This window comes from Wyeomyia smithii, chromosome 3, assembly GCF_029784165.1.
Source record: "Wyeomyia smithii strain HCP4-BCI-WySm-NY-G18 chromosome 3, ASM2978416v1, whole genome shotgun sequence".
Classification (NCBI taxonomy): Eukaryota; Metazoa; Arthropoda; class Insecta; order Diptera; family Culicidae; genus Wyeomyia; species Wyeomyia smithii.
In genome coordinates, this window is record NC_073696.1 from 175389846 (window position 1) to 175414407 (window position 24562).

At 39.6% G+C, this 24562-nt stretch overlaps 2 protein-coding genes across 8 annotated transcripts in view; one reads left to right on the forward strand and one right to left on the reverse strand.

Annotated features, from left to right (window-relative positions):
* The window catches only part of LOC129732686 (serine proteinase stubble), a 285885-nt gene extending 270850 nt beyond the window's left edge, over positions 1-15035 (forward strand). For all 5 annotated transcript variants that reach the window (XM_055693785.1, XM_055693783.1, XM_055693784.1 and 2 more), the window contains 2 exons: positions 14149-14298; positions 14387-15035. In XM_055693785.1, coding sequence (XP_055549760.1) covers positions 14149-14298; positions 14387-14521 — 285 coding nt within the window. In that variant the 3' untranslated portion in view covers positions 14522-15035. The remainder of the gene's footprint in view (positions 1-14148; positions 14299-14386) is intronic.
* LOC129732691 (uncharacterized) lies at positions 14790-17331 on the reverse strand. 3 transcript variants are annotated; one of them, XM_055693806.1, is made up of 7 exons: positions 17193-17331; positions 16997-17073; positions 16778-16931; positions 15630-16296; positions 15487-15566; positions 15276-15423; positions 14790-15218 (listed from the first exon to the last, which is right to left on the reverse strand). In XM_055693806.1, the coding sequence occupies exons 4-7, from the start codon at positions 15847-15849 to the stop codon at positions 15133-15135; spliced, it is 534 nt and encodes a 177-aa protein (XP_055549781.1). In that variant the 5' UTR covers positions 15850-16296; positions 16778-16931; positions 16997-17073; positions 17193-17331; the 3' UTR covers positions 14790-15132. The 3 variants fall into 3 exon arrangements, with proteins under 3 accessions (XP_055549781.1, XP_055549782.1, XP_055549783.1); XM_055693807.1 differs by having other exon boundaries at positions 16778-17073; XM_055693808.1 differs by lacking the exon at positions 16997-17073 and having other exon boundaries at positions 17193-17220.
* Positions 17332-24562: the final 7231 nt, after the last annotated feature.

A 24562-nucleotide genomic window follows, 5' to 3' on the forward strand; every position in this document is an offset into this window, starting at 1 on the left:
TTTGAAAGTTTCAGCTTGTCTTCAGCTTGGCTATCGAACTTGTGCTAGGCGGTGGAGAACAGTGGCCCTAAAAGCTGCTGGAAGTTCACCTTGACGTAAGTCTCATCATCCATGATGAAACAATGAAGCTTCGTTAGCATCTGGGTGATAGTTCCGACCCCGTAACTTTCCCACCGTTCGTCACGATTTGGAGCCTTCTGCGCTTTGTACGTGTACAGTCCCTGCCGGTTATTGGCTCTCTGAAAGAAACACTTGGGCTGATTAATCGTTTTGGTCACATTCCTGGTCCTGATCACTAATAGAACATCCATTTAAAACCACATTTCTCCTTCCGTTCTATGCCAAGAGCTTCGTAGTAGCGATTGCGAGTTGTTTTCCGATGTCCCGATGAGAGAGTTGAGGATTCTCCAGGTGCTTTGCAAAATCAATTCGCGACATTGCTTTTCGAATGACGCCATTTTTCCGATCTTCGAAAAACTGATAACCAGGGATGTCATGTAGAAAACCTCATGTAGCTTTCGACGAGTTTTCTAAGTAGAATATCTCTGGTAGAATACCTAACCAAAACAGAGTATTCTACGAAAACCTGCAAAAAGATTTTTGTGGTGAATCACATGAAGAATAAACGAGATTTAAGTTTAAAAATATTAGTTATTTTTATTTGTGATGATTATTTTGTGTAAATTGAGAACGAATTTGACATTTCGTTGCTTTTAATCTCCATCGATTAAATTTGTTTTTGATGTGTTTCATAAGTTTTCGGATTAGAAATACCTCCCGTTTTCAAAATATTCTAGGGCTTTCTAGCCAGTACAAACAACAAACCCAGGTATGTTTAATTTTATCTTCGAAACTTTAAATAAATTTGTAAATCAAATAAAGTAGCAATTCAGAACCCAAAAAATGAGTAATTGCTTGACTCAAAACTGAGACATACTGTACCCAAAAAGTGAGTAACAATCACTCAATTTTTAAAAACGCTTTGTTTCTCAATTCTGCGTATTTACGGAGTTACTCAGTTTATGAGTTGTTCCACTTTTTGCGAAAATTCGTCAAATTTTACATATTTTAGAGTTATTTTTCGCGAGGCTGTAAAGAATTCTTCCTGCAACCGTTAAGAGTTGTATGGAATTTTTGGTGGGCTTGTTTTAAATATGCCAGGGGAACCATGAACCATTGAGATGTTGGGTACGCTCTAAATATATGAGATTTGCCAGCGATAGCATAGTTCTGTAGAAATCAGGCCTTAGATGCGCCTTTTCTGTTGCACTGATTTTGTATGTGACGTATATTATGCGATTTTGCTTTCATTAGCATTTGGAACAAATATGTTGTTGAACCGTGAATTACGATTGAAATTATTGAGTGAAAATTTTGTTTGCTTATTTGAGTTTCTTTATCATTGCTAGTTTCGCCATAATAACGAAAAAGTCCGGAAAAACACTTTCTTTTTTTTTTGTTATAGTAATTCTCCCGTTACTTAAATACACCTAAACAGCGCAGCGAATGGCATTTTATGAGCCATACTGTGAATATAATGTTCTCTACGTAGATTACTTACGAGTCCCGAAAAATCACGTAGAATACCATCCCCGCTAATAACTGACAAAATAAACACAGTACAAATGATTTAATACTACTTCTACTTAAATTTTCAGCATAAAATACTAAATGGGTAATTTTTTACAGCGTTTTTTTCATGATGCAATTTGATGTGGGACACCCTTTACCACTTGCTTGCAACATAGCTATCTCAATTTGATAGTAGTATAGCAACCATCATTTAAAGTGATACAGCAAAACAGGAAAGAAAACTGACGACTATCATTTTGTTTGATTCAGAAAATCTGCACTCGTGGTCTGGGCTTACTGTTACCAGACGCCACCAGTATGTTAATGTGTCAACTAAACCATGGAAACGTGATGGCATCTTGCTCTGGATGATTGGAGTGATTGGTGGGAGGATACATGGCTTGGAATACATAAACAAGCATGATACAGCTCGGTTCATGTCAGCAAGCATAAAGCATGTGATCTCACGAGGCTCAAAACAATACCAGCAAGAGTGGAAGTTTGACTGCGGGAATATTTCTCCAAAACCATACCTAACCTAAACAGCATTGTAAAACATCAGCTTCCGGGAACCAAATTGAGACAAAATGATTCTCCTCCTTCTTTGTCGTTATCTCGGATAGTGAGGCAGTTGTGCAAAAAGTTTGGTTACATGTTACAATACTATAAAATCTGTTCTTTATAGCATTATCGAGATTTTGGTAACTAGCGTATTGATTTGTTTTGCATTCATTTTCCTGTCCGATTTCTGATTATCAAACCTATCAAAACTAACCATTGCATTGATCCACTGTGCCTGCAGACAGCCGAAGAATGGGACGAAGCAATGTTGAAAATTATCATGAGAGCCAAGGGTATGACACGGGGAGAAGATATGAATGTATGCTTATGATGAAGCGTAAACTTTCCACAAGCATTTGAATGTGACGTGTAAGTTTTTCAAAGGATATCAAAATACGTTGTCAGTTTGGGCGCCTTCCGGGCTTTGGGAACAAAATAAAGCAGGTCACATATGCAAACGATATCTGCGGAACAGCATATCAAACTTCATTGCGCCACTTATTTGAACCTGACACCAACTGATGATAGAAATACACACACGTACTAACACACCAACACAATCAGTCAGTGATCTCACCGAAACAAACAGTTCAACCGGCAACGGAACTTCGTTCTCCTCTGCAGCCGTCTACTCTGCATGCAGCTCAGAGTTCAAGAAAATGAAATGAAATTCCAAACGAATAAAACTCGCAAGCCATCATCTTCGTCATATGAATAACAAAGTTTGCTCCTCCTATCGGAACAGCGATGAGAAAGTGCGAGTGTGGCGCGTTTTGTCATCGGTAAAAGGAAGACTGCCAGCGATGAAAGCTATGGTAAAATTCTTTAGAAAATTCCTGGCAGCATTTGTTGGGATGGGAAGGCAGAGTACATTAATGGGAGCAGGGTAGACCAATTCCCCGCATACCTACCGGGGTACTATTGAGGAACTAAGCGGGACAAAGATTGAATTATTGCTGAGGTGAATTATGATAGCTTTTTTGCGGTTTAAGTCCCACAACACATTCAATCAATCAAATAGCTTTTTTTCTGACGACTGTTGACTATTTTAGAATTTGATCTCGACTTTGCAGTTTCAGTTAATAATCTCAACGGTTATTTTCTGCAGATCCGACGTTTAGATCGTTGGTTGCGGCCTTTTTCAAAATAATTCTTAAACGAATTAGTTTATTGGATAACATTCCTATTCCATTATTAATTTATTTACAAATTTACCAACAGGCAGATATTGCCATTGTTGTCATTAGTACAGCAATACATTAAACTGCGAAGCAATGAAACAAATTTAGATCGAAAGACGCGAGCTGATAGCTGAAAACCGAACACCAATGAAACACGGAACGGAATGTGCAGCAATGATGACCTCCATAACACTCTTGAGAGTGCGCTTATATTGATCTGACGGGGTATATTGAAGTGTGTCGATATGAAACAAGTGACATTTGAAGTTATAGTAAAACCTTTGGTGAAAATTCCAGGATGGGGGAATGGGGAAAAAAAATTCAATACTAAGTTTTAGAGCATGTTTTTCATTTCAAAGTTATTTAACGTATTTGTATTTCTTTTATTCTTCTTCTGAAATTGTTCAACGTATTCTAAATTCGATGTCTCAATATGATAAGCTGATTCGAATGTGCATAGACGAGAATACATTTGAAATTTTCAAAATGAAAACTTAAGAATCAACAGGCGTCAACTTTGCAAAAATATAGTCACGTACTTTCTCTTCAAGTTGTGGTGACTCGGAAAAGGTCACGATTCGTTAGTTTCGGCTGCGGTCTTCGAAAAGCAGGAACCGAGTGATTCATTCGAATGGAGGATAAAATGGTGCGGTCAGATGGCAAAGAGTAAAGGAACAATGATGTCATAATACCAATACCGCAAAGGGAAAATAGATGGAGAGTGTGCCGGTACAAATTGCGCACATTTTTCTGCATTTTTCAGTTCTTCTACTTTTTCACCGCTCGGAGCAGCCAGCTATTTTGTTCCTTGGTAAGTCCTTAACGTTTCTGCACCATGAAAGAATAAGGTGACTTTATTTTCCGACTGCAAAAGGAACATTCTTGAAGTGCTTGTCAACGAACAAATTCCAGAGCTATATTCTTTTTGTAAGCTTCTTTCAATCAGTGGATGTTTGCTACAGAAACAGAGTAGATGATTGTCTGTTTTTTTTTTTTCACGAATGGAACAAAAACCAGCATTTCAACTTTCAGGTCGAAGAACCACAGTCGCTACGAGAAAATAGTTTCGAACTGAATTCGAGCTAAATTGGACATCTTATTTCAAAAGAGATAAACTCCGTCAAAGCAATAAATCTCTTTTATTTGTTGGAAAGTCTGTCTTCGTAGAACGCAATTGTTCCATATGCTTTCGTTTCGGAAGATAAGACACCGAGTTTCCTATCCTATGTTGAGCATATTTAATTTAATCTCATTATTGATCTCACTTTTTCCTGTTGTTATCGCGAGTATTGATCTCTCTTCTAAAATAAGATTGGATGTAGCTACCGAGAACATTAATTGATACTGTGTTGGAAAGAGAAGTGGAAGACTGGTTTTACTGTGAATGCAAAGCATATTGATTGTTCAGTGACAACCAAAGAAAGGAAAGGAAAATACTGTTAACCCTGCGTGAGTGAGGTCAGCTATACCCGTCAAGTTTTCAAATGCAAAATATTTTGTTACACCAGCAATGAGGTGGGTAGCTTCTTCGACGTTCAATTCTTAATGCTATGATCGAGTAATTAGCATTATTCCTCATTTTGAATAACTTGTGATTATTAAACTTGCCGAGTATAACACGACCTTACTCAAGTCGGGTTAAATCTGTAAATAAATTTCGACGACTTTTCTCAAATTGTTTCCGTTCTAACGATGTTGCAAGACGGCACTTTTGTCCAGAAAACATTCCAGTGTTCAGTTCAAAGTCCAGGCATTTTGTATTTGTATTTCTATTATAGTATTTGCCTTACACTTTTATTTATGAAGGTGTTAACTAAAGGAGTTTTCCATAAGAGCTCTACAAAAGTAAACCGATAGGGGCAGTAAACGATGCCAATTTTTTCGCGCTGTCTTGACATTTCTCTTCAGTAAGGTTTACCATTTCATAATGGAATGATACATGATCCAACAACGAGTCGAGATTATTAAAATTTACTACCGAAATTCGAAGTCAGAGGTCTCGTCTTTAAGAGCACTACGTCCTATTTCTAGTCGTCATAATCGTCCTGCCAATTCAACCTTTAAGCGTTTAGTGAAAAAATTAGCGTTTACTTCGAGACTTCAAACGCTGTTTCACTCAAGGGGATGGCATCATGCTATCTCTTTTTAATGTGAGAGTGAAGAGTTATTCTATAAGATTTGACAGCGACAGCATAGTCCTAATTACACTACGCGTGCTGAGTACAGTCCCTATATTTGTGGTTGTTTGTGATTGTAACTATCGACGTTGTTCCTCAGGAGGAGGGGGTAGGGGAGATTACCATAAGAGTCAACCATCCTTTCTCGGCAGTCATCAAGACTAAATTTCTTTATAGGTGACTACTGAGAGTTAAACTTGCCTTACCAAACAGCCCCAAGCCGTGGTGTGGCTTTTGCTGTACATAAGACTCGTCTCTATTCCACTCGGTCCATGGCTCCAGTTCGCCAGCTCTGTAGTCTGTATAGGGTCCGCTGTGCACCTCTCCGTCTCGTTCCTGACGGATTGGTCTCAGGAACCATCTTTACCGGGCTGTCGTTCGACATCCTTACGACATGCCCAGCCCACCGCAACCTATCCATCTTAGCCGTATGGACGATAGATGGCTCCCCAAGGAGCTTCTTCAGTTCGTGGATCATTCGCATTTCACGTTCCGTTCTCCATCTACAGTCCATCGAAGATGGTACGCAACATCTTCCGCTCGAAGACTGCCAGGGCGCGTTAGCCCTCCACAAGCATAGTCCATGTCTCATGCCCGTAGAGGACTACCGGTCTGATTAGCGTCTTGTAGATGGTTAACTTGGTACGGCGACGAATTCTACTTGATCGGAGCATTCCTTCCTTTCATGTACTTCGTCTTCGATACATTGATGACCAGTCCAATCTATTGGGCTTCGGCCTTTAGTCCGATGAACGTATCCGCCATCTTCACAAAGGTCTGAACCACAATGTCGATATGGTCTGCGAAGCCAAACAGTTGACCCAACTTTTGGAATATCGTGCCACTCGTGTTAATCCCCGCTATTCTAATGACACCTGCCAGAGCAATGTTAAACATAGACACGAGAGACCATCACCTTGCCTTGAACCTCTTCGGGTTTCGAAGGGGCTCGAGAGTGCCCCAGATATTCGAACTACACACATCACTCGATCCATCGTCGCTTTGACCAACCGCGTTAGTTTGTTCAAAACTCCGTATTCGTGCGTAATTTATCAAAGCTGGACTCGATCGATTGTATCTTATGCCGATTTGAAATCGATGACTATATGATGTGTGGGCACGTTGTATTCGCGGCATTTCTACATAACCAGCCGAACCGCAAATGTTTTATCCGTGGTGGCGCGGGCACCCACGAATATCGCCTCGTCCCCACGAACTGCTTCGCAAATGGTGATAGTCGACGGTAGAGTATTTGGGAGAGTTTCTTGTAGACGGTGTTCAGTAGAGTGATTGCAGAATGATTGGTAATTGCAGCACTCCAGCTTATCCCCATTCTTGTGTGTCCTTCATCCACTCTTTCGGTACTCGTTCTTCCTGCCAAATCTTGACAATGACCCAGTGCACACCTCCAACCAGCGTTTCTCCACCGTATTTCAACAGATTGTTTTTCAGCCGGCGAATCTCCTCCTCCACCTCCAGGAAATCGGGAGCAGGTATCCTGTTGTCTTCTGCTCGTGCACCGAGATCAGTTGCCATACCGTCCTGCTCTACTGCATCGCCGTTCAGATGCTCATCAAAGTGCTGCTTCCACCTTTCGATCACCTCACACTCGTCCGTAAGGAGGTTGTTGTCCAAGCTCCTGCATATATCGGCTTGCGGCACGTAGCCTTTACGAAAGCTGTTCAGCTTCTCGTAGAACTTTCGAGTGTCGTTAGCTTGGCACAGCTCTTTCATCGCTACGCAATCCCGGTCCTCTTACTAGCGCTTCTTCCTTCGGAGAACTGAGTTTTGGCTGTTCCGGCTGTTCTCGTATGGTGTTGCAGCATTCTCGCTCGTGCTGCGTTCTTCTCCTCGACTAACTGTTTACATTCGCCGTCAAACCTGTCTTTTCTATGACCCGGAGCCCTTGTACCTAGTAGCGCTACAGTAGTGCTACCTATGGCGGATCGGCTGTTACTCCAGCCATCTTCAAGAGTAGCTGCGCCAAGCTGCTCTTCCGTGGGTAATGCTGCCTCCATCTGCTGCGCGTATTCCTGTGCAACCTCTGCATCTCGCAGTGCCTAATACTTGGTCGCGGATTTCGACATCGGCGGGTGTTATACACCGTCGATAGTTTTGAGCGCATGCACACAGCTACTAGGTAGTGGCCCGAATCTATATTCGCACTGCGGTAAGTGCGAGCGTTGATAACGTCGGAGAAGAACCTGCCGTCGATTAGAACGTGGTCGATTTGGTTTTCTGTCTGTTGGTCGGGTGATCTCCAAGTAGATTTGTGGATATCTTTGCGGGGGAAGAAGTTACTTCGGACTACCATACCACGGAAGGCTGCAAAGTTTACGCACCGATGGTCGTTATCATTGGGCACGGCGTGCAGGCTATCGGGCCCGATTACCGGTCTGTACATTGTCTCCCGTCCTACCTTAGCATTCATGTTTCACGTCCGTCGCGGGTAGCTGTCTTAGCCCTGCTCCAGCTGCGCGTAGAACGCTTCCTTCTCGTCATCGGGTCTTCCTTCGAGTGAGCAGTGTACGTTGATGATGTTGTAGTCGAAGAACCGACCCTTCATCCTCAACCTACACATTCTTGCGTTGATCGGCTGCCATCCCATCCCTTGTTGGCTTATCTTGCCCAGTACTATGCAGCCGGTTCGCAGCTTGCCGGTGGTGTCACAGTTCTTGTAGAAAGTAGCTGCCCGGTTATCTCTTACTTTGTTTGTAACAAATGCTTTTCCGGGGCGACTCGTTGAGCCTTACCTGTCTCGTCGGGGGACCTTTGTCAGCTTTGTTCAGAGTCACACGCTGACACCAAGACGTTGATCAGCCGCTTCTAACATGAAGATTAGACGTTGTTTTGAGCCGCACCATCTTGGTGAACAGACGCTCGGGTAGGCAATGCGTTTCCTCTACTGCCGGAGTATGGTTTACGCGCCAATGATCGCGTTGTACCATTTCACTTAGCTATTTTCGGATGACAACATTGCCCCAACCAGTTGTGTCCATGTTTGAACCAGCAGTCTAGTGTAATCATGTGACTCGTGGAGGTGTGAGATAGGAACTTGTGAGGGCCAGAATTATGTTTGACGCTCCTTCCAGGTTGTCCAGGCTGTTCGCGGTTGAGATATGTCGGCTGTGTTGGGGAAGAAACTGGTTGCTCAGTATGATTTAGACAATCCAATAGTGAACCTCTATCGATTGATTGTTTTTTGTCATATAAATTTTACCGTAAAACAATTCTTGATCGGTTGGTGCCAAAATCACTTCAAGCTGATAATGACTGATATATAAAGCGCTCGCACGCTGACCACTTCTCGCAAGGTTGAATTACTAGATTTTTGAATTCAGGAGCTCAACTTCCAGATAGACGTTAGTACAACGTCAAAATTGAGATTTATTTGTGTATAAATTGAGCTGCAGAAAATATGCTATTCGTGTTCTATAACTTCAATTTCGAAATAACGGTCGAAAGGCCAACCTAAAATGAAGAGATCAAATGAAAAAATTCCAAAGTCACTCCAATATTAAACATGAAAAAAAAAAACCAGCTGAAGCATCCAATATCTGCCAATTAATATACTTCTCTTCTTGATTGAGAATAATTTTTAATTAACAGATTGATAACACATTTTCATGAGAATCGAATTCTTGCAAATGAGCAGTTAGGTTTTTGCCAGGGGCATTCGACTACTCATCAGTCACTTAAAGTAACTAGTATGATTAGAACTAAAGCTGCTCTTCTAGACATAGAAAGGGCATTCGACAGTGTTTGGCATAAAGCTTTAATAGCTAGCCCATTTGCGTTTTCCTCTTTACATCACAAAAATTATACAAAGTAGTTACTTGACTGACCGCACTCTTCAGGTTTACTATTTAAATGGTAAATCTGAATCCTCAAGGAAGTATTCTTGGGCCCAGTCTTAAATAATATTTTCAATTCTGATCTTCCTGATCTACCTGCCACCAGGATATGAGAAATCTCTGTTTTGTGACGATACAAGTATTTCCGTAAAAGAAAAAAGCCTTCGTGTCATATGCAGCAGGCTGCAAAAAAGTCTAGAAATATTTTCTTCATATTCGCAAAAATGGAACCATTAAATATTTTTCCTTATAAACCAAGAGTTTCTTTTCTCAAACCCACTAATAATCATGTTGTTAAGATGAATGGTGCAATCTTAAATTGGTCTGATCGAGTTAAATACTTAGGACTAATTTATGATAAAAATCTTACTTTCAAGGAACACATTGAGAATATCCAAACAGAGTGCAATTAATATATATTGTATAATGCTTAGGCTTACTAATGTGGAGACTTTAGAAAATATGTCAAACTAAATTATCAATAAGTTCCGACAAAAATTGTTTCAATCTTCAATTCCAAAGCTCACTTTATAGACAGTAAGGTAGGTGTAAGTTTAGTTTTAAGTTTTATTTCAATTCGTTTTTTTTTGCTTGACAAGTAGGTTTACAATTTGCCTACAATTGTATGCTGTTAACTGCGATACCAGCTACAATTAATTAATATAATACATTTTGAAATATATGTAATTGAGTTGATATGTCACTTTTGAAGGCTGAACACAATGTAAATTCTGAATTAAGACATATTCGAAAAAAATAATTCATTACAAATCATCCCTCCTATTAAAAAAAAATTAAGAGATCAAACAGACCGAAACGTTCGACATGTGATATACAACCTTTAGTTTTTGGGTTTAAATTTTAGTCATGTATGTCAAATGCAAAACAAAAAAAAAGCTAATCATTGTTTTTACTTTGTGTAAAATATTGTACAACTCAGGGTTTTCCAATTACAAATTGAAACAGCTTTATATTCCAAGCTTGTACGAAGATAGCAAAAATCTACAATCTAGGTACAATAACAAAAATCTTCAACACTCTCTGCCCAAACAGACAGATTAAAGCAAACGTAATCTTTTTGGGAAGTATCCTTCCGCAAACTGGATAGACGCAGAATGTCGATAGAATGACGGAATTAATTTGTTCAGCAGAAATTCAATTTTCCACCTAATCGGGCGGCCGTAATCCGTCACGCAACGTTAGGCCAGAACGGTTTGGAAAGAATTTCTCTTTCCTAGCCTTCATCTCAAACGGAATTTACCATTCACTTTGTAGATATACAAATTACCCAGCTTGAAAATAGCAGAAAAACAATGTTCTGGCCTACGGGTAGCACGTAGTTCAACAGAAGACACAAAAAGAACAGCTCTGGGATTTCGTTTGTATTTAAATATTTGAATATAAATGTTAGCAAGCAGGAAGCGAGGTTTGTTCTGAGATATTTCTTACAGGATAATGAAATAAGCCTTTATAAAGCTACAACGAAAAGTTGCGTAATTATTTTCTGCTGTAGCTGGTTACCCGATCAAACGATTATAACAAACGGGTAATACAAATATATCTGAACTTGATAGAAATAACAAAGCCTGTAATATTCTTGATATGCCAGAATGATAAAAAGTACAGAATTATATCGAATCTGTTATTATACACTTGAATGATTAAAAGCGTGTTTTTCAAAGCATGCTTATAACAAAATTTGTTATTCAATTCACAAAATATTCTAACTAACTCTGATCTTTTTCTGCCAAAAACCTTACAAAACTTGCTATAATTTGTAATAATCAGTAAGTTATTTTGATAGGAATTTTGATATTTTAACTATTAACGAGACCAAGTTTAGAACGCAAGTTGATATAAAAAGTGCGTAACAAAATATCAAGACTTGTTATAATCCTGATATTTTTGACTGATCGTGTAGGGGACAACTAAACCTAACCTTGGATAATTGGGTGAACATGTACGTTTAATCGATCAGTGGAAAGTGTTGATTAATGGAATGATTATCGATTAATTGCTAGAATTGTGTAAGAATGTGACTCCAGGATTGAATGCAACGTATGCAGTACTATCATGGCAAGTTTTTCCTATTTGGTATGTTATCTTCCTTGCCAGTACTTTTGCGCAATTTCTCCACCGGTTATTAAAATTTATGATCTAAACAAGATCAGAGCAGTCTTCGAAGTCATGCGTTTCCCATAATATAAATTAATGGCCCTAGGTTTTGCGTAAACCCGTAAGTCGTCTGAATCATCTCAGAACATTTGCTTTGTTGTGGTACGAACGAACCATGGTGTGTCTGGACAATATTTACTCTTATATATTTTAAAATCGTGCCAAAAGCAGATATGGATGTTTTGGCATCATTTCAATGTAATAAATACCATCCGAGGTAAGCTATCTTTGGTGAAAAACCTAAATTAATCCACCTAGCGGTCAGACCCAGCCTTTCTCATTCAATTTTTTATTTGTACAAATAGATTTACATGAACGCTTCAATCCAATAAATGTATATTCACTCTTTAGGTTCTAAATATTGATGTTGTAATCTTTACATATAAAAATGCAGTCAAGTCTGTCTGTCTGTCTGATCCATATAGGCCCGAAAACTACCGAACCGATCGACGTGAAAATTTGTATGTAGGGGTTTTTGGTGCCGATTAAGGTTCCTATGATAGTTTGAGACCCCTTCCTCTTCTGGTAGGGAGGGGTCCCATACAAATGAAACATAAATTTCTGCACAACTCAAGAACAAACCAAGCAAATGAAACCGAATTTGGAATGTGGCTGTTTTAAGGGGTAACTAATATGTCCATAATAGTTGGATGAAACACAAATTTGTGCACATCTCGAGAACTAATCAACCAGATGGAACAAAATTTGGCAGGTAAATGTTTTTAGTGGTAACAAATATGTACATAACGGTTTGAAATCCGACTCTCTCTTCTATAAGGAAGGGATCCTATGAAAATGAAACACAAATTTCGCACAGCTCAAGAACCAATCAAGAAAATACAACCAAATTTGGTATGTGAATGTTTTTAGAGGTAACAAATATGTCCATAATGGTTTGACTCCCCTTCCTCTTCTGGAAGTACATGGTTCTTCACAAATTTTTGCACATCTCGCGAACTAATCAACTAAATGGAACCATATTGGCAGGTGAATGTTTTTAGTGGTAACAAATATGTTCCATAATCGACCGCAGACAACATTTTGGATTGTAAGATGGCAGCTTCCGGTTTCTGGAAAACAGCCGAAAATGGCCAATTTCCACCCAATATAATAATATCCGCATCTAGAATAATACACAGGAGCTAAAATCGACCACAGATAGCATTTTAAATTCTAAGATGGCGACTTCCGGTTTCTGAAAACAGCAGAAAATGACCAAATACCACCCAATATGAGTTTTTCTTTAACCAGTATGCCGTTCAAAATCCAGAAATTGTCTCCAAATGCCTTTATGAAATCCAAAATGGCGACTTCCGGTGTTGAAAAAACAGCGGCAAATGACCAAATACCACCCAATATGGGTAGGGGTTCCTGGGGTAAAACGCACCAGTTAACGAAAGCAGAGTATATTCTTGTTAAAGCTGAGAGATAAAACCAATGTTATATACTGATCAATATATAAAAACCCTTATTTATTCGTTAAAACTCGCATCTGATGCTAAAACATTATAGAAAATGCATAATACACATTTTTTAAGAGAGTGTAATATATTTATAAAATTCGTCAATCGGGGCAAAATGCACTCTTCCTGGGGTAAAATGCACTGCAACAAAGGGGCAAGAAGCACCATGCGAATGAGGTAAAATGCACCCCGTCTACGGGGCAGAACGCACTACAATATTGGGGCAGTACGACTCATTTTGTCATCTAATAAATAAAGGCAAAAAGGTTTTCTATGGAATTCCATACACTCGAGCGACATGGTTTTGGGAAACACCGTTTTCGATTGCCTTTAGCACCGATCGTAGCTGTTCAACGATCCATGACCGCCGATTGGACTTCTGGACAATGCTGGAAACGAGATCAAATGTAAACAAAAGAATTGTTTACAAAGAGTCCTTTTGCCCCGAGCTAAGGGAAGCGTTATGCCCCGAACGTAACAAAAAAAATGTTTCTGGCTGCATAACGGTAATTCTCATTGAAACTTATCGATATTTCATCAGAAATATGTTGCTCGACGTATATTCGATGCAATAACACTTTTCGTTGGTGGAAAACATCAATGTAAGAGCTAAAAACACTTAATTCAGCTGAGAAAAAAAAATAGACCGTATGCAACGAAAACGTTTTTTATGTATTTATTCACATTTTCTGACATTTTAGTGCTGCCAAATTGACAGGGTGACTATAGAAAATCAAAATTCCTTTTTAGATTTGATCACTTTGTCCTCTGCATAAGTAGCTAATACAAAAATAATGGCAAACATGTGTGAAAAAGAACATTTCCTCTGCATAGCTATTCACAATCAAACATAGATGATTTAATTGTTTGTAATTGGTCGGGTTATTGAGGCATTTATTTACGATTAGCGTTAATCGCACAATCGTCAATAGCAAAAAAGGCAACACAAATTGACGAATTCTTCTTTTTTATGCTAATAAATTATCAAACTGCTTTTTGTTGCATGCTAATCGGTAGCCCAATTTAATTGGAAAGGTAAAGTCAAGAGTGTTTTGTTTCTCCTTTCTGCTAAATTATTTGCTGTTCATGGTATTATCTAGCTTGCAGGTTTTCCGTTTGATTCGACTCCGTTATTGGATTTCTCGTTTTGTTTGTCTGTTTCCAGGTGTCTGTGCCGATAGTAAGCAACGACCGGTGCAAAACTATGTTTCTCAGGGCGGGCCGGCATGAGTTTATTCCAGATATTTTTTTGTGCGCTGGCCACGAAACTGGCGGCCAAGATTCCTGTCAGGGAGATTCAGGCGGTCCACTGCAGGTAAGTGGCGTCAATTTGGCGCGTGCTCTTTGCAGTAATTGGATGCTGAACAGGTTCCGAATAATTTGTCTTGCTTTCATTGTATCAGGTCAAGGGGAAAGACGGCCACTACTTCCTAGCCGGGATCATTTCGTGGGGCATTGGATGTGCTGAGGCAAACCTTCCTGGGGTTTGCACAAGGATATCTAAGTTTGTTCCGTGGATTTTGGACACAGTTTTGTGATAGAAATAATATAAGAATGAGGAATCGCATGGATGATATGGCGTGAAAGCGAAGCGGTGAAAAAGTGTTCAATCAGTAAACGAAAAAGACTTGATTTTTTATTTAGCACAATGTATGAATTGATCAGTTGAAGTTGATACGAGCGTAATAGTGCGTTTACATATAATTCTTATGTACATAATCGTAAGAATGTTCAAATTTCGATATTTGCTTAGTTGATATCAGTTGTAATTATTCAGGAATTTCTCATTGAATACTGTTTGTTAAAACCAGAATAGCAGAATATAATCGTAGCAATTAAAAATGAGAAAGTCACTATTGATAATAATCGATGTAAAACTTGTGTTAATACAATTACCTAGAGAATAAGCGCTTCTCTTGTTAATACTTTTGTAATAAAGAAAATCGGTCAATTACTTTCTATATAGAACAGTGTATATACTAACCAATTTCGTAAGCAATAGTTATGGAATATTGTTAACACATCCGTTGTTAAATTGTATTTATAAATATGTCAAATAAATATGTCATTATAACGTCTTTCCAAAGATTTAAACCGATTGTTAGAGCTTCAGCGGTTTAAGTGGTTTCCGCTACATGTCCGAAAGTGATCATACATATCGCTGAATTATTCTTCTACTATTATCCAGAGCTGCGTATACGCCCAGCAAAATCCATATTGCAACAATCAGTTTAGCTAAACATATCCAAAACTTATATTTTGATAAAAACTTATACCTTTTCATAATCTTACCACAAGAAAACACTAGGATCCAGAAAATCCAGGAGCTTCTCTTTCCTTCGCTATCTATTAGCGTAAATATTTTGGAAAAAACTGTCACAAAGAAAATTTCCTCCAGCACTGCGTAAATCAGAAATACTTTCACCAATGTTAAATTTTCCTAGAACACACACCAAAACATTAAATATTAAACGAAAAATCTTCGGAATATTTGGTCCAATACTTTGAAAATTCCTACGATTAGCAGCATTCCCGGAACCATTTTGATCAGAGTCGTAATTACATGATATGGCGCGAAGTCATCTAAGAAATTGAAACATGAAAATAAACTTTGTTGCAAGTTAGACCAGCAAGTTGTGCTCTCACCTAAATGACCGTAGAATTCGCAGACTTTTTCAACTAACTCTTTATCAAACTGAACTCGGCTTTCCGGTGCTATTTGGGTGCATTGAAGATTCATCAATTTCAGTAGCTCAATTGTTTCCATCGTGTAGTAAAATGTGGTGATTATCCACATAAAACCAAGAAAATACCCGAATACCTTATAGCAATCCTTGGTGCACATTTTAGGACCACAGACTTGCATTTGGATGTGTGATAGTTCTTCCTGTTTTTGTACTCGTTTTGTTTATGTCACAAATTGACATTGCTAGCTAAATTATAAAAACAGAGTTAGCGCTGACTTTGCCATTGTAGAGTTGTTCAATAGTTAAATTTAATTTTATTGTCTCGCAAACTTTTTGATTTTTTAGTTGAATTTTATGAATTACTTGCTTGAAAATAAATTCTTAAATCTACTTATTCAACATGGTTGTTACATTTTGTAGTGGTACACTACTTGACTTTTATATAACTGGTAGCTGGTCGGTGCAGGCAAATTATGCGAAATTAGCAATGTTTTGTTTTCTTTCAGTTTGATTCATTTTCATGAGATTGGCACTTTCACGTTTCACCACTTCTTGTATATTATAAGATTTTTTACAAATGGCATCGTAGACTCCTGAAACTATCCAAATTTGCATTCCGAAGTAAACTGTAAGAGATGGGAACATTTTCAGAATAAATTCAACTATTATTCAATACTTTTTGTGTCTTATACAAATTTGAAAATAATCCCGAATAAAGCTGGACAGCAAAATGACAACATGATATGATGCCTAGTTATCAAGTAAACTAAATCTTATAACTCGATTTCCTATATTTAGATAACAGAAGAAAACTAAATGATTTTAAAAATGCCAAGATTTGTTATTCAGATGCCCTGATAGCTGTTATCTTACTTTACTCGGGATGATTTTACGTTGGGACCAGTACTAAAATTAAAATCTTCGAATAAAACATATTGATATGATATATAATATTCATAATGCTAAATTGGAAAGAATCATTCTATAAAGTAGGTATCTAAATTTTGTTCCATATATCGTTCACATTGTCAGAATCACCTATATTCAACAGATTGTTGATTGCCCATTTCATAAAATTATTTTATCTAATGAAATAAGAAAACTTACCAATAACTAATACAAGCACAAATCCCCACAAAAACATAAGCACAAAACTTTGTGTTTCGTAGAACGAGTAAAATATTGCGAGCCAGCATGCCAGTAGGAACGTAATATTTATGAGTAGAAACATCCGAAATGCTTTTATCAGTAGTCTTTTATCCTGTGGAACAATGCAAACGGAAAATCACTACCAGCACTGTGCTGTGAGACAATACTCGCAGTTACCAATGCAACACCGACCACCAGAAGTAGCGACATCAGGCATCCAAAAGCCAGCATAAAAACCAGCAGTGCGTAGGTAACTAGCGAATACGAAGAACATGAATAAAACAGAAATATAACACCTCATCGAAAACTGTTTCGAGAATTGTCTGCTCGTTCCGTGTTTAACTGTCAACGTATCCATTTTAACAAAACTTACTCTTGTTGCAGATTTCGCCGGAAATACGACTACTTTCATCCGGAACCAGATTCACGCTGCAGTTATCGCGCATAATTTTCTCGCTCACTTTGTCTGCCTCCACGGCTATACTAATGGCACAGAAAAAGTTACAGCATGCACAAAAGTAGCAAAGAAATTTGAATGTAGTTCCCGAGCACATGATCCGTTGATGTTTTCTGTTCGTCTGAATCCGGCGGAAACTGATCAAGTAACAAAGTTATTCGGTTGTATCGTACGAAAGAGATGTTTTTTTCGGTTTTCTCATTCTAGTAACAGTTTTCAATGAAACACACATTTAGTATCAACAAACGTATGATTTACTGGCCATTTCAGAACGTCGGATATTGTTCTATGAGATGCTGAGTGAGCCGCTTTCTTTTAAACTTTTATACAAACGATTCGATTCCTTATGCCAAAACCAATAAATCACGCGTAATGATTATATTACAAAAGAAATATGAGTGATGGAAACGCTGTAACATATTGTGTAGCTAGATTTATTTCGTTTTGATCTGGTATGCGGCAGCATTGACGATTTGGTTCACATCAATCATTCATACAGTTATATATCGTTATAATTAAGTGGGTTTTATTTTGAGATTTTTGTAAGAATCAGAGATGGAATTGCTTGACGAATAAAATAATCAATTTAAATTTTCATTTGAATAGATTATGGAAAATTTCAGATTGTACGACGATGACTGAAATAACTTCTTTAACACCTTCCTCTAACTGGTCTCGAGGTCCGATGTCAGTCGTGTTGTGTTCAAATCCCGGCTCGGGCGAGATTGTTAGTATCTATAGAATCGCAGCGCTAGCCTCGCAATTGTCATATATATAAATAGCAAAGCCTCGGCTTTGATTTGGAACTCGACCTACTGTTTTAATATACACAGACTTCGCAGTCAACTATTAATTTCGATTTTATTTAAGCAATTAACCCGCCAGCTTGTTTCGGCTTACACCAAAAATCACAAAAGTTTCATGCAAAGCCACGACCGCAAGGTTGACGTAGAACTACATTACATAAGTTGTTTGTTACATTACTTGTATTGAATATGTTTGAGATTTTGTGCAAAAGAGGAATTGAAGTGCTACCGAATTTTAGTTTGCACATTCGTAACTGAACAAGAATGAAACAAACGCAAAAAAACGAGAATATATTTAATCTTCAATAATTTGTTTGTTGTCCTCAAAAGAACAATTGTTCAATTTTATATCGGATATAATGCTGATCGCATCTCTGTACTATTTCCGACAGTGTTATTCTTCTGAACAAAATGAGCCAACTTTTCATAAGAGGAAGTACCGGCTAATGTATCTACTGCTGATGCAGCTTTTTACTAAAAGAAGTGCCGCCGCACCAGCTGGCCTTGCCAATATAGATGCTGATACCTGCTGCAACTGCTGCTGCTGCTAAATGAGACCTGTTTTTCTACATTTGGGAGGATTTTCGAAAGATTTTCCAATCGATTGCTGCAAGAACGAAGGAAATCCTTCGAAAACTAACCGATTTATTAGCATTAGTGAAACCATTTGAAAAATTTAACTCGGTTCTGGACTAGCAGCAAAGAACAAAGCCATCTGTGTTGCATTGTCTTCCAGCGCGCGGCAAAATGCCAAGCGCCGGGACGTTCTGTGGTGATGGAGCAGACGCTAATGCCGTTGCTGGAAGCGTTAATCCTGAATTGATTTCGCTCACAGTGTCTATATGCCTTGTATGTTGCAATCCCGTAACAGATACGGATGACTGTTTAGAATGTTTTGGTCGATGTAAACAACAAGTGCATACTAATTGCTTGAACGTGCCCAAACACGAGATTGAGGTGCTACAGAAGAATAAAAATGCGGTGTACGTTTGCGATGTGTGTTTTACGTTACACGGGTATGACGACAGGGCAAAAGTCGCAGAAACCATGAATGAAGTGGCATCAAATCTTAAGAACTTACAGTGCTTGATCGATTTTGCTGAAAATTTTGAGTCGAAAATGAAAAAAATAATTAAAGAAGAGTGCTCAAAAATTCTGACCGGAAAGTTGAAGTCTGATTTTAATGCCAGCGATGCGTCAAAATCGGGGCGAGTTCTGCGTTCCTCGAAAAAACGAAAAATGATGGACCAGACGGGAGATAACGTTGTTGAGATTGTTGCTGATGTGGAGGTAGCGAATGAAACACCCAAATCTAGTTTGTCTACCTTATTCTCGGATGTCGTTAAACACAATTCCAAGAAGACCCAATTTGGGGCCGCAGGCGGGTCTAACAGGAGAAATAAAATTGAAACAGTGGATATAAGAAAGCCCAACCCAAAGATAGTGATAGCAGCAAAAAATAAAGATGATATATCGAATATTAGCAAGGTGATGAGAGAGAAGGTCGACCGGCGATCATTGAATGTACAAGATGTGAGAACACGGCAAGATGGGGCTTTAGTGATAGAACTGCTAAACGAGAAATCCGTGAACGATTTGAAGGAAAGAGTGTCAAAGTGCATGGGCGATCTTTACGAAATAGAGACACCTGAGGTCCCAAAACCCACAATAAAAATGCTAGGCATGAGTGATAAAGTTAGTGAAGTAGAGCTCAAAGAAGCACTCGTCCAAGATAACCCCATAATGTTTGATTTGAGCCATTTTAAACTGCGAAAATGCTATCCTATGTCCAAAGATAACGATAAATGCCATATTTGAAGTGGACGCAGTGACATACCGCAAAGTTTTAGAACAAGGAAAATTGTTATGTAACTGGGATAGCTGCCGTGTGTTCGATGGTCTGGACTTGCTAAGGTGTTATAAATGCTGCGGTTTTAATCACAAAGGTTCAGATTGTAAAGAAAAAGAAGAAACTTGTCCGCGGTGCGCTGGTGCCCACTCTATGAGAAAATGTGATGCCACTGTACTGAAATGCGCGAACTGTGCTAAACTTAAGAATGTAGATGGATCCATTGAGCACGCAGCATGGAGTGAAGAATGTCCAGTGTATCAGAATCAGATGAACAGAAAACGAAAAACTATTGACTACAGTGTATAGCAATCAAAAGAATACATCATGGGAATCAATCTGCCAGCAACTAACCAAAAGAACGACGAAGAAATCCCAACGACGCCGGAAGATACCGAACCGAGACGCACTGTAGAAAGCATTTTGGAAGCCTCCGATCTACTCAACTCAGTCCTGCCTCCTGCAGCCAGCGTTCATCACAGTTGTCTCGGTCCTGAGGCTGATGTTAGAGAGGAGGTCTTCCATCGTGCTTGCATGGGCAAGTATATTAATATTAAGAGTTTATCTCTGTGTGACGATTTTTCCTGCAATCAGGTTGCGACACGCTACAGTCTTCAAAGCCAATCCGACTCCGCCCCATGCTATATGGTACAGACTACTGGTAGAACTTCGCTCGATTCAGATATACTTCATGGCACGCTCAAAGTAGCTCCGACCGAACGCGTGACACCTATCAGGATATACTACCAGAATGTTAGAGGTCTACGAACGAAAATCGACGACTTTTTTATTGCTGTTTCTGACTGCGAGTACGACGTCATCATTCTGACGGAGACCTGGTTGAAAGACGATATCAATTCTATGCAGTTGTTCAACCAGAGCTACTGTGTATATAGGAAGGATCGCATTCCTGAAGTGACTGGTAGAACGCGTGGAGGAGGCGTTCTCATAGCTGTTAAGAACTCACTTAATTCCACTCTCTGCACGGTTCGTATCGACGACAGCCTAGAGCATCTTTGGGTTAAGGTTGACTGCATTGAACGAATGGTTTGCTTAGGCGTGATTTACGTTCCCCCGGACTTATCTAGAAACCGCTCTGTCATAGAGAGACTCAACAGTTCGATTTCTTCCGTGGCAGAATCTTTAAATGTGTGCGAAACTCACATGATATTCGGTGACTTCAATCTTTCGGACTTGTGCTGGCGTGCCGCTACTGGTGGGTACGCCCAAATTGTACCCAGTGAATCAGCCTCCGTTAGTAACATTTTTATGGACAATATGTCGCTGATCCATATGAAACAACTCAACTTAAGGACCAATAATCTGAATCTGATCTGATACTAGACCTAATATTTGTGGATGAAGAGGCTGTACCGATGTGTCAACTTTCAGATCCTCCTGAAGCGCTTATTCCCGTTGATGTTCTGCATCCTCCAATCCTGACACACCTGCATTGTACGGCTCCCATACGCTTCAGTGAAACCCCTGACGATCAATTCCTTGATTTCGTCCGCATCAACTTTGAGGGCCATAGAGAAGCTCTTTTGTCTGTCGATTGGTCACCAGTTTACAATGCTTCCGACGTAAACGAGGCGGTTTAATTTTTTAACGCAACGCTCACGCAGCTTTTTCCAAGATTCGTACCAGTTCGTCGCCCAAAAATGTCACCTCCGTGGACTAATAGACGTCTCCGTTATTTGAAACAACAACGCTCTAGAACTTTGAGGCTCTACTCAAACAACCGAAATTCCGCCACCAAACAGAGATTCATTGAAGCGAGCACCAAATATAAATTTTACAACAGAAATGCAAAAAACCTTGAAAACTCAGCCAAAACAGTTTTGGGCTTTCGTTAATGAAAAGCGGAAGGAACATGGTCTGCCTTCAAGCATGTTTTTGGGCTGCGAAACCGCGAGCTCCACTCAAGCAATATGTAATCTGTTTGCGAAACGTTTTGCTAGTATATTTGACGATGCAGTATGCAGCAATCAACAAGTTGAGAGCGCGCTTGCCAATGTCCCTACTGGTATGGTTTCCATGTACTGCCGTGATTTCAATAACACAGACATTCTAGCAGCTGTTAAAAAATTGAAGTCTTCGAAAACGCCTGGACCGGATGGAATTCCTTCGACAGTTTTGATAAAATGCGCCGTTGAACTGTGTGCGCCATTGAAAGCCATATTCAACCTGTCCTTATCACAAGCCCTATTTCCAGAATGTTGGAAGAAGTCGATTATGTTTCCAGTTCTAAAAAAAGGTAATAAAAGCGACGTATCTAACTATCGTGGAGTTACCTCACTATGTGCTGGTTCAAAGCTGTTCGAGATACTTATGAACGCAAAACTCTTCCGGGCAGCAGAGTCATATATTTCGCATGAGCAACATGGAATCTTCCCTGGCAGATCCATTGTAACTAACCTAACTCAATTCACATCACTGTGTCTCACTTCCATGCCACAAGGGTATCAAATTGATACAGTTTATATCGACTTGAAAGTGGCCTTCGACAGAGTTAACCACCGTATCCTGCTTGCTAAGTTGGATCGGCTTGGTGTGTCCTCGAACGTTGTTCACTGGTTCGAGTCGTATTTAAGCAATCGCCGATTATCTGTTGAACTGGGTTCCGTGGAGTCAGCAGGATTCGTTAACCGATCAGGTGTTCCGCAAGGCAGCAACTTGGGGCCACTACTATTCGCCATTTTTTTCAACGACGTCTGTCTAACACTGCCAAAAGACTGTAAATTACTGTATGCCGATGATTTGAAAATGTATTACCTAATCAAAACTCCTGCCGACTGTGAACATCTGCAAAGTGTAATTAACAGTTTTTACGACTGGTGTCAACACAACATGATGGTTATCAGTGTATCGAAATGTTCATTGATTACTTTTGTGAGGAAAAAACATCCTATTCAGTGGAACTATTGTATAGGCGATGAAACCATTACCAGAGTTAACGTAGTGCAAGATCTTGGGATTATGCTTGATGCAGAGTTGAACTTCCGGGAACACTACAGTTATATAATTAACAAAGCTAGGCGGAATCTTGGGTTCATTCTCCGGATAACAACCGAATTTCGTGATCTTTACTGCCTGCGCTCCATGTACTATAGCCTAGTGCGGTCTGTTCTGGAAACAGCTGCCGTCGTGTGGAGCCCTTTTCGCAGCATCTGGATAACTAGAAACGAAAAAGTCCAGTCGAAGTTCATAAAATTCGCTCTACGACTACTTCCTTGGAGAAATCCAGATGCGCTACCTCCGTACGAAGCCCGGTGCAGACTTTTAGTAATGGACACTCTCGAAAAGCGACGCAATGTGCAAAAAGCGGTTTTCGTCGGAAAGATCCTGCTAGGAGAGATCAACGCGCCCTGGATTCTCAATAAAATGGATGTGAACGTGCTGCCACGTCCACTGCGTCAACGAAGCTTTTTGAGGCTCCAACAACATAGGACGGACTACTCACAAAACGAGCCTATTCGAACTATGTGCGCTCTATTCAATAGATATTATTATTTGTTCGACTTCCATGTTTCCTCTACTGTTTTTCGTGATCGTGTTACAAACTTTTATGTGCAGATATAGTTCTAGTCATTAGTTTTTAAGTGTTCATTTAGACTGTTTGTCCGATGTATGTAAACAAATCAATTAATAAATAAATAAATAAATAAATTCGAAATCGGACATATTTTTCATCTTTTCCGGTTTAAGATATTCATTCTACATCTCTATGTAGCAGAACTTCCTGAGAGATGTTGTTCTACGTCAAAAGAAATCAAAATTACCTACTTTACTTCACTTTTATAGCGACAGATCGTTGAGATCCTATGCCGAATCCAGAATATGTCTCCGCAAAACTCGGTCTTGGGCTGCTCCTCTCCATTTCCCCTTACACCCGCTGCTCTGGCATCCTCATCGACAGCACACAACCAGCGCGTGCGAGGTCTGCCTTGAAGTCGTCGGCCTCTATCCATTGCCTTTGCCATTATCCGCCATCCGTGCTACGTGCCCAGCCTACTGTAACCTGCAGTGATTCATCACCTTGACAATATCAGCATGTTTATATACTTCGTACAGCTCGTGATTCATGCGCCTGCGCCACACTCTATTTTCTAGTTTGCCTCCGAGTATTGATCGCAGGATTCTACGCTCGAAGACCCCAAGCTCTCGTCGATCGGCCTTCTTCCACGTCCACGACTCATGTCCGTAGAGCGCCACCGGGAGTATCAGAGTCCTATAGAGCGCAAATTTCGTACGGATCTGTACGCTACGGGACTCAAGCTGGCTACGCAATCCGTAATAAGCCCTATTCGCTGCCGCAATCCCTTTCATCACCTCGCGGCTCACCTCGATGTCACATGTCACGAGAGTACCAAGATAAATAAGTTCGTCGACCACTTCGAAAATATCCCCATCCATCTCCAGCGCAGCACCAGCACACGCAGAACTACCACGCTCTTTGCATGCCACCATGTACACTAAGGTCGCTTTTTATGCGGATTCCAGAATTTACGCGGTTTTTTTTTACCCTGATTCCGGAATTTACGCGGATTCCGGAATTTACGCGGTATTTTTTTTACGCGGATTTCGGTTTCTCTTCACTCGGATTGCAGAATTAACGTGGGCTTTTTTAC

What these genes read in the sequence shown, in the direction of transcription:
- LOC129732691 (XM_055693806.1), bottom strand. Translation starts at nt 15,849, where the DNA reads ATGCAAGTCTGTGGTCCTAAAATGTGCACCAAGGATTGCTATAAGGTA. An exon ending in CGAATTCTACGGTCATTTAG is followed by an intron (nt 15,567 to 15,629) that starts GTGAGAGCACAA and finishes TCAATTTCTTAG; the next exon opens with ATGACTTCGCGCCATATCAT. An exon ending in GATCCTAGTGTTTTCTTGTG is followed by an intron (nt 15,219 to 15,275) that starts GTAAGATTATGA and finishes GGATATGTTTAG; the next exon opens with CTAAACTGATTGTTGCAATA.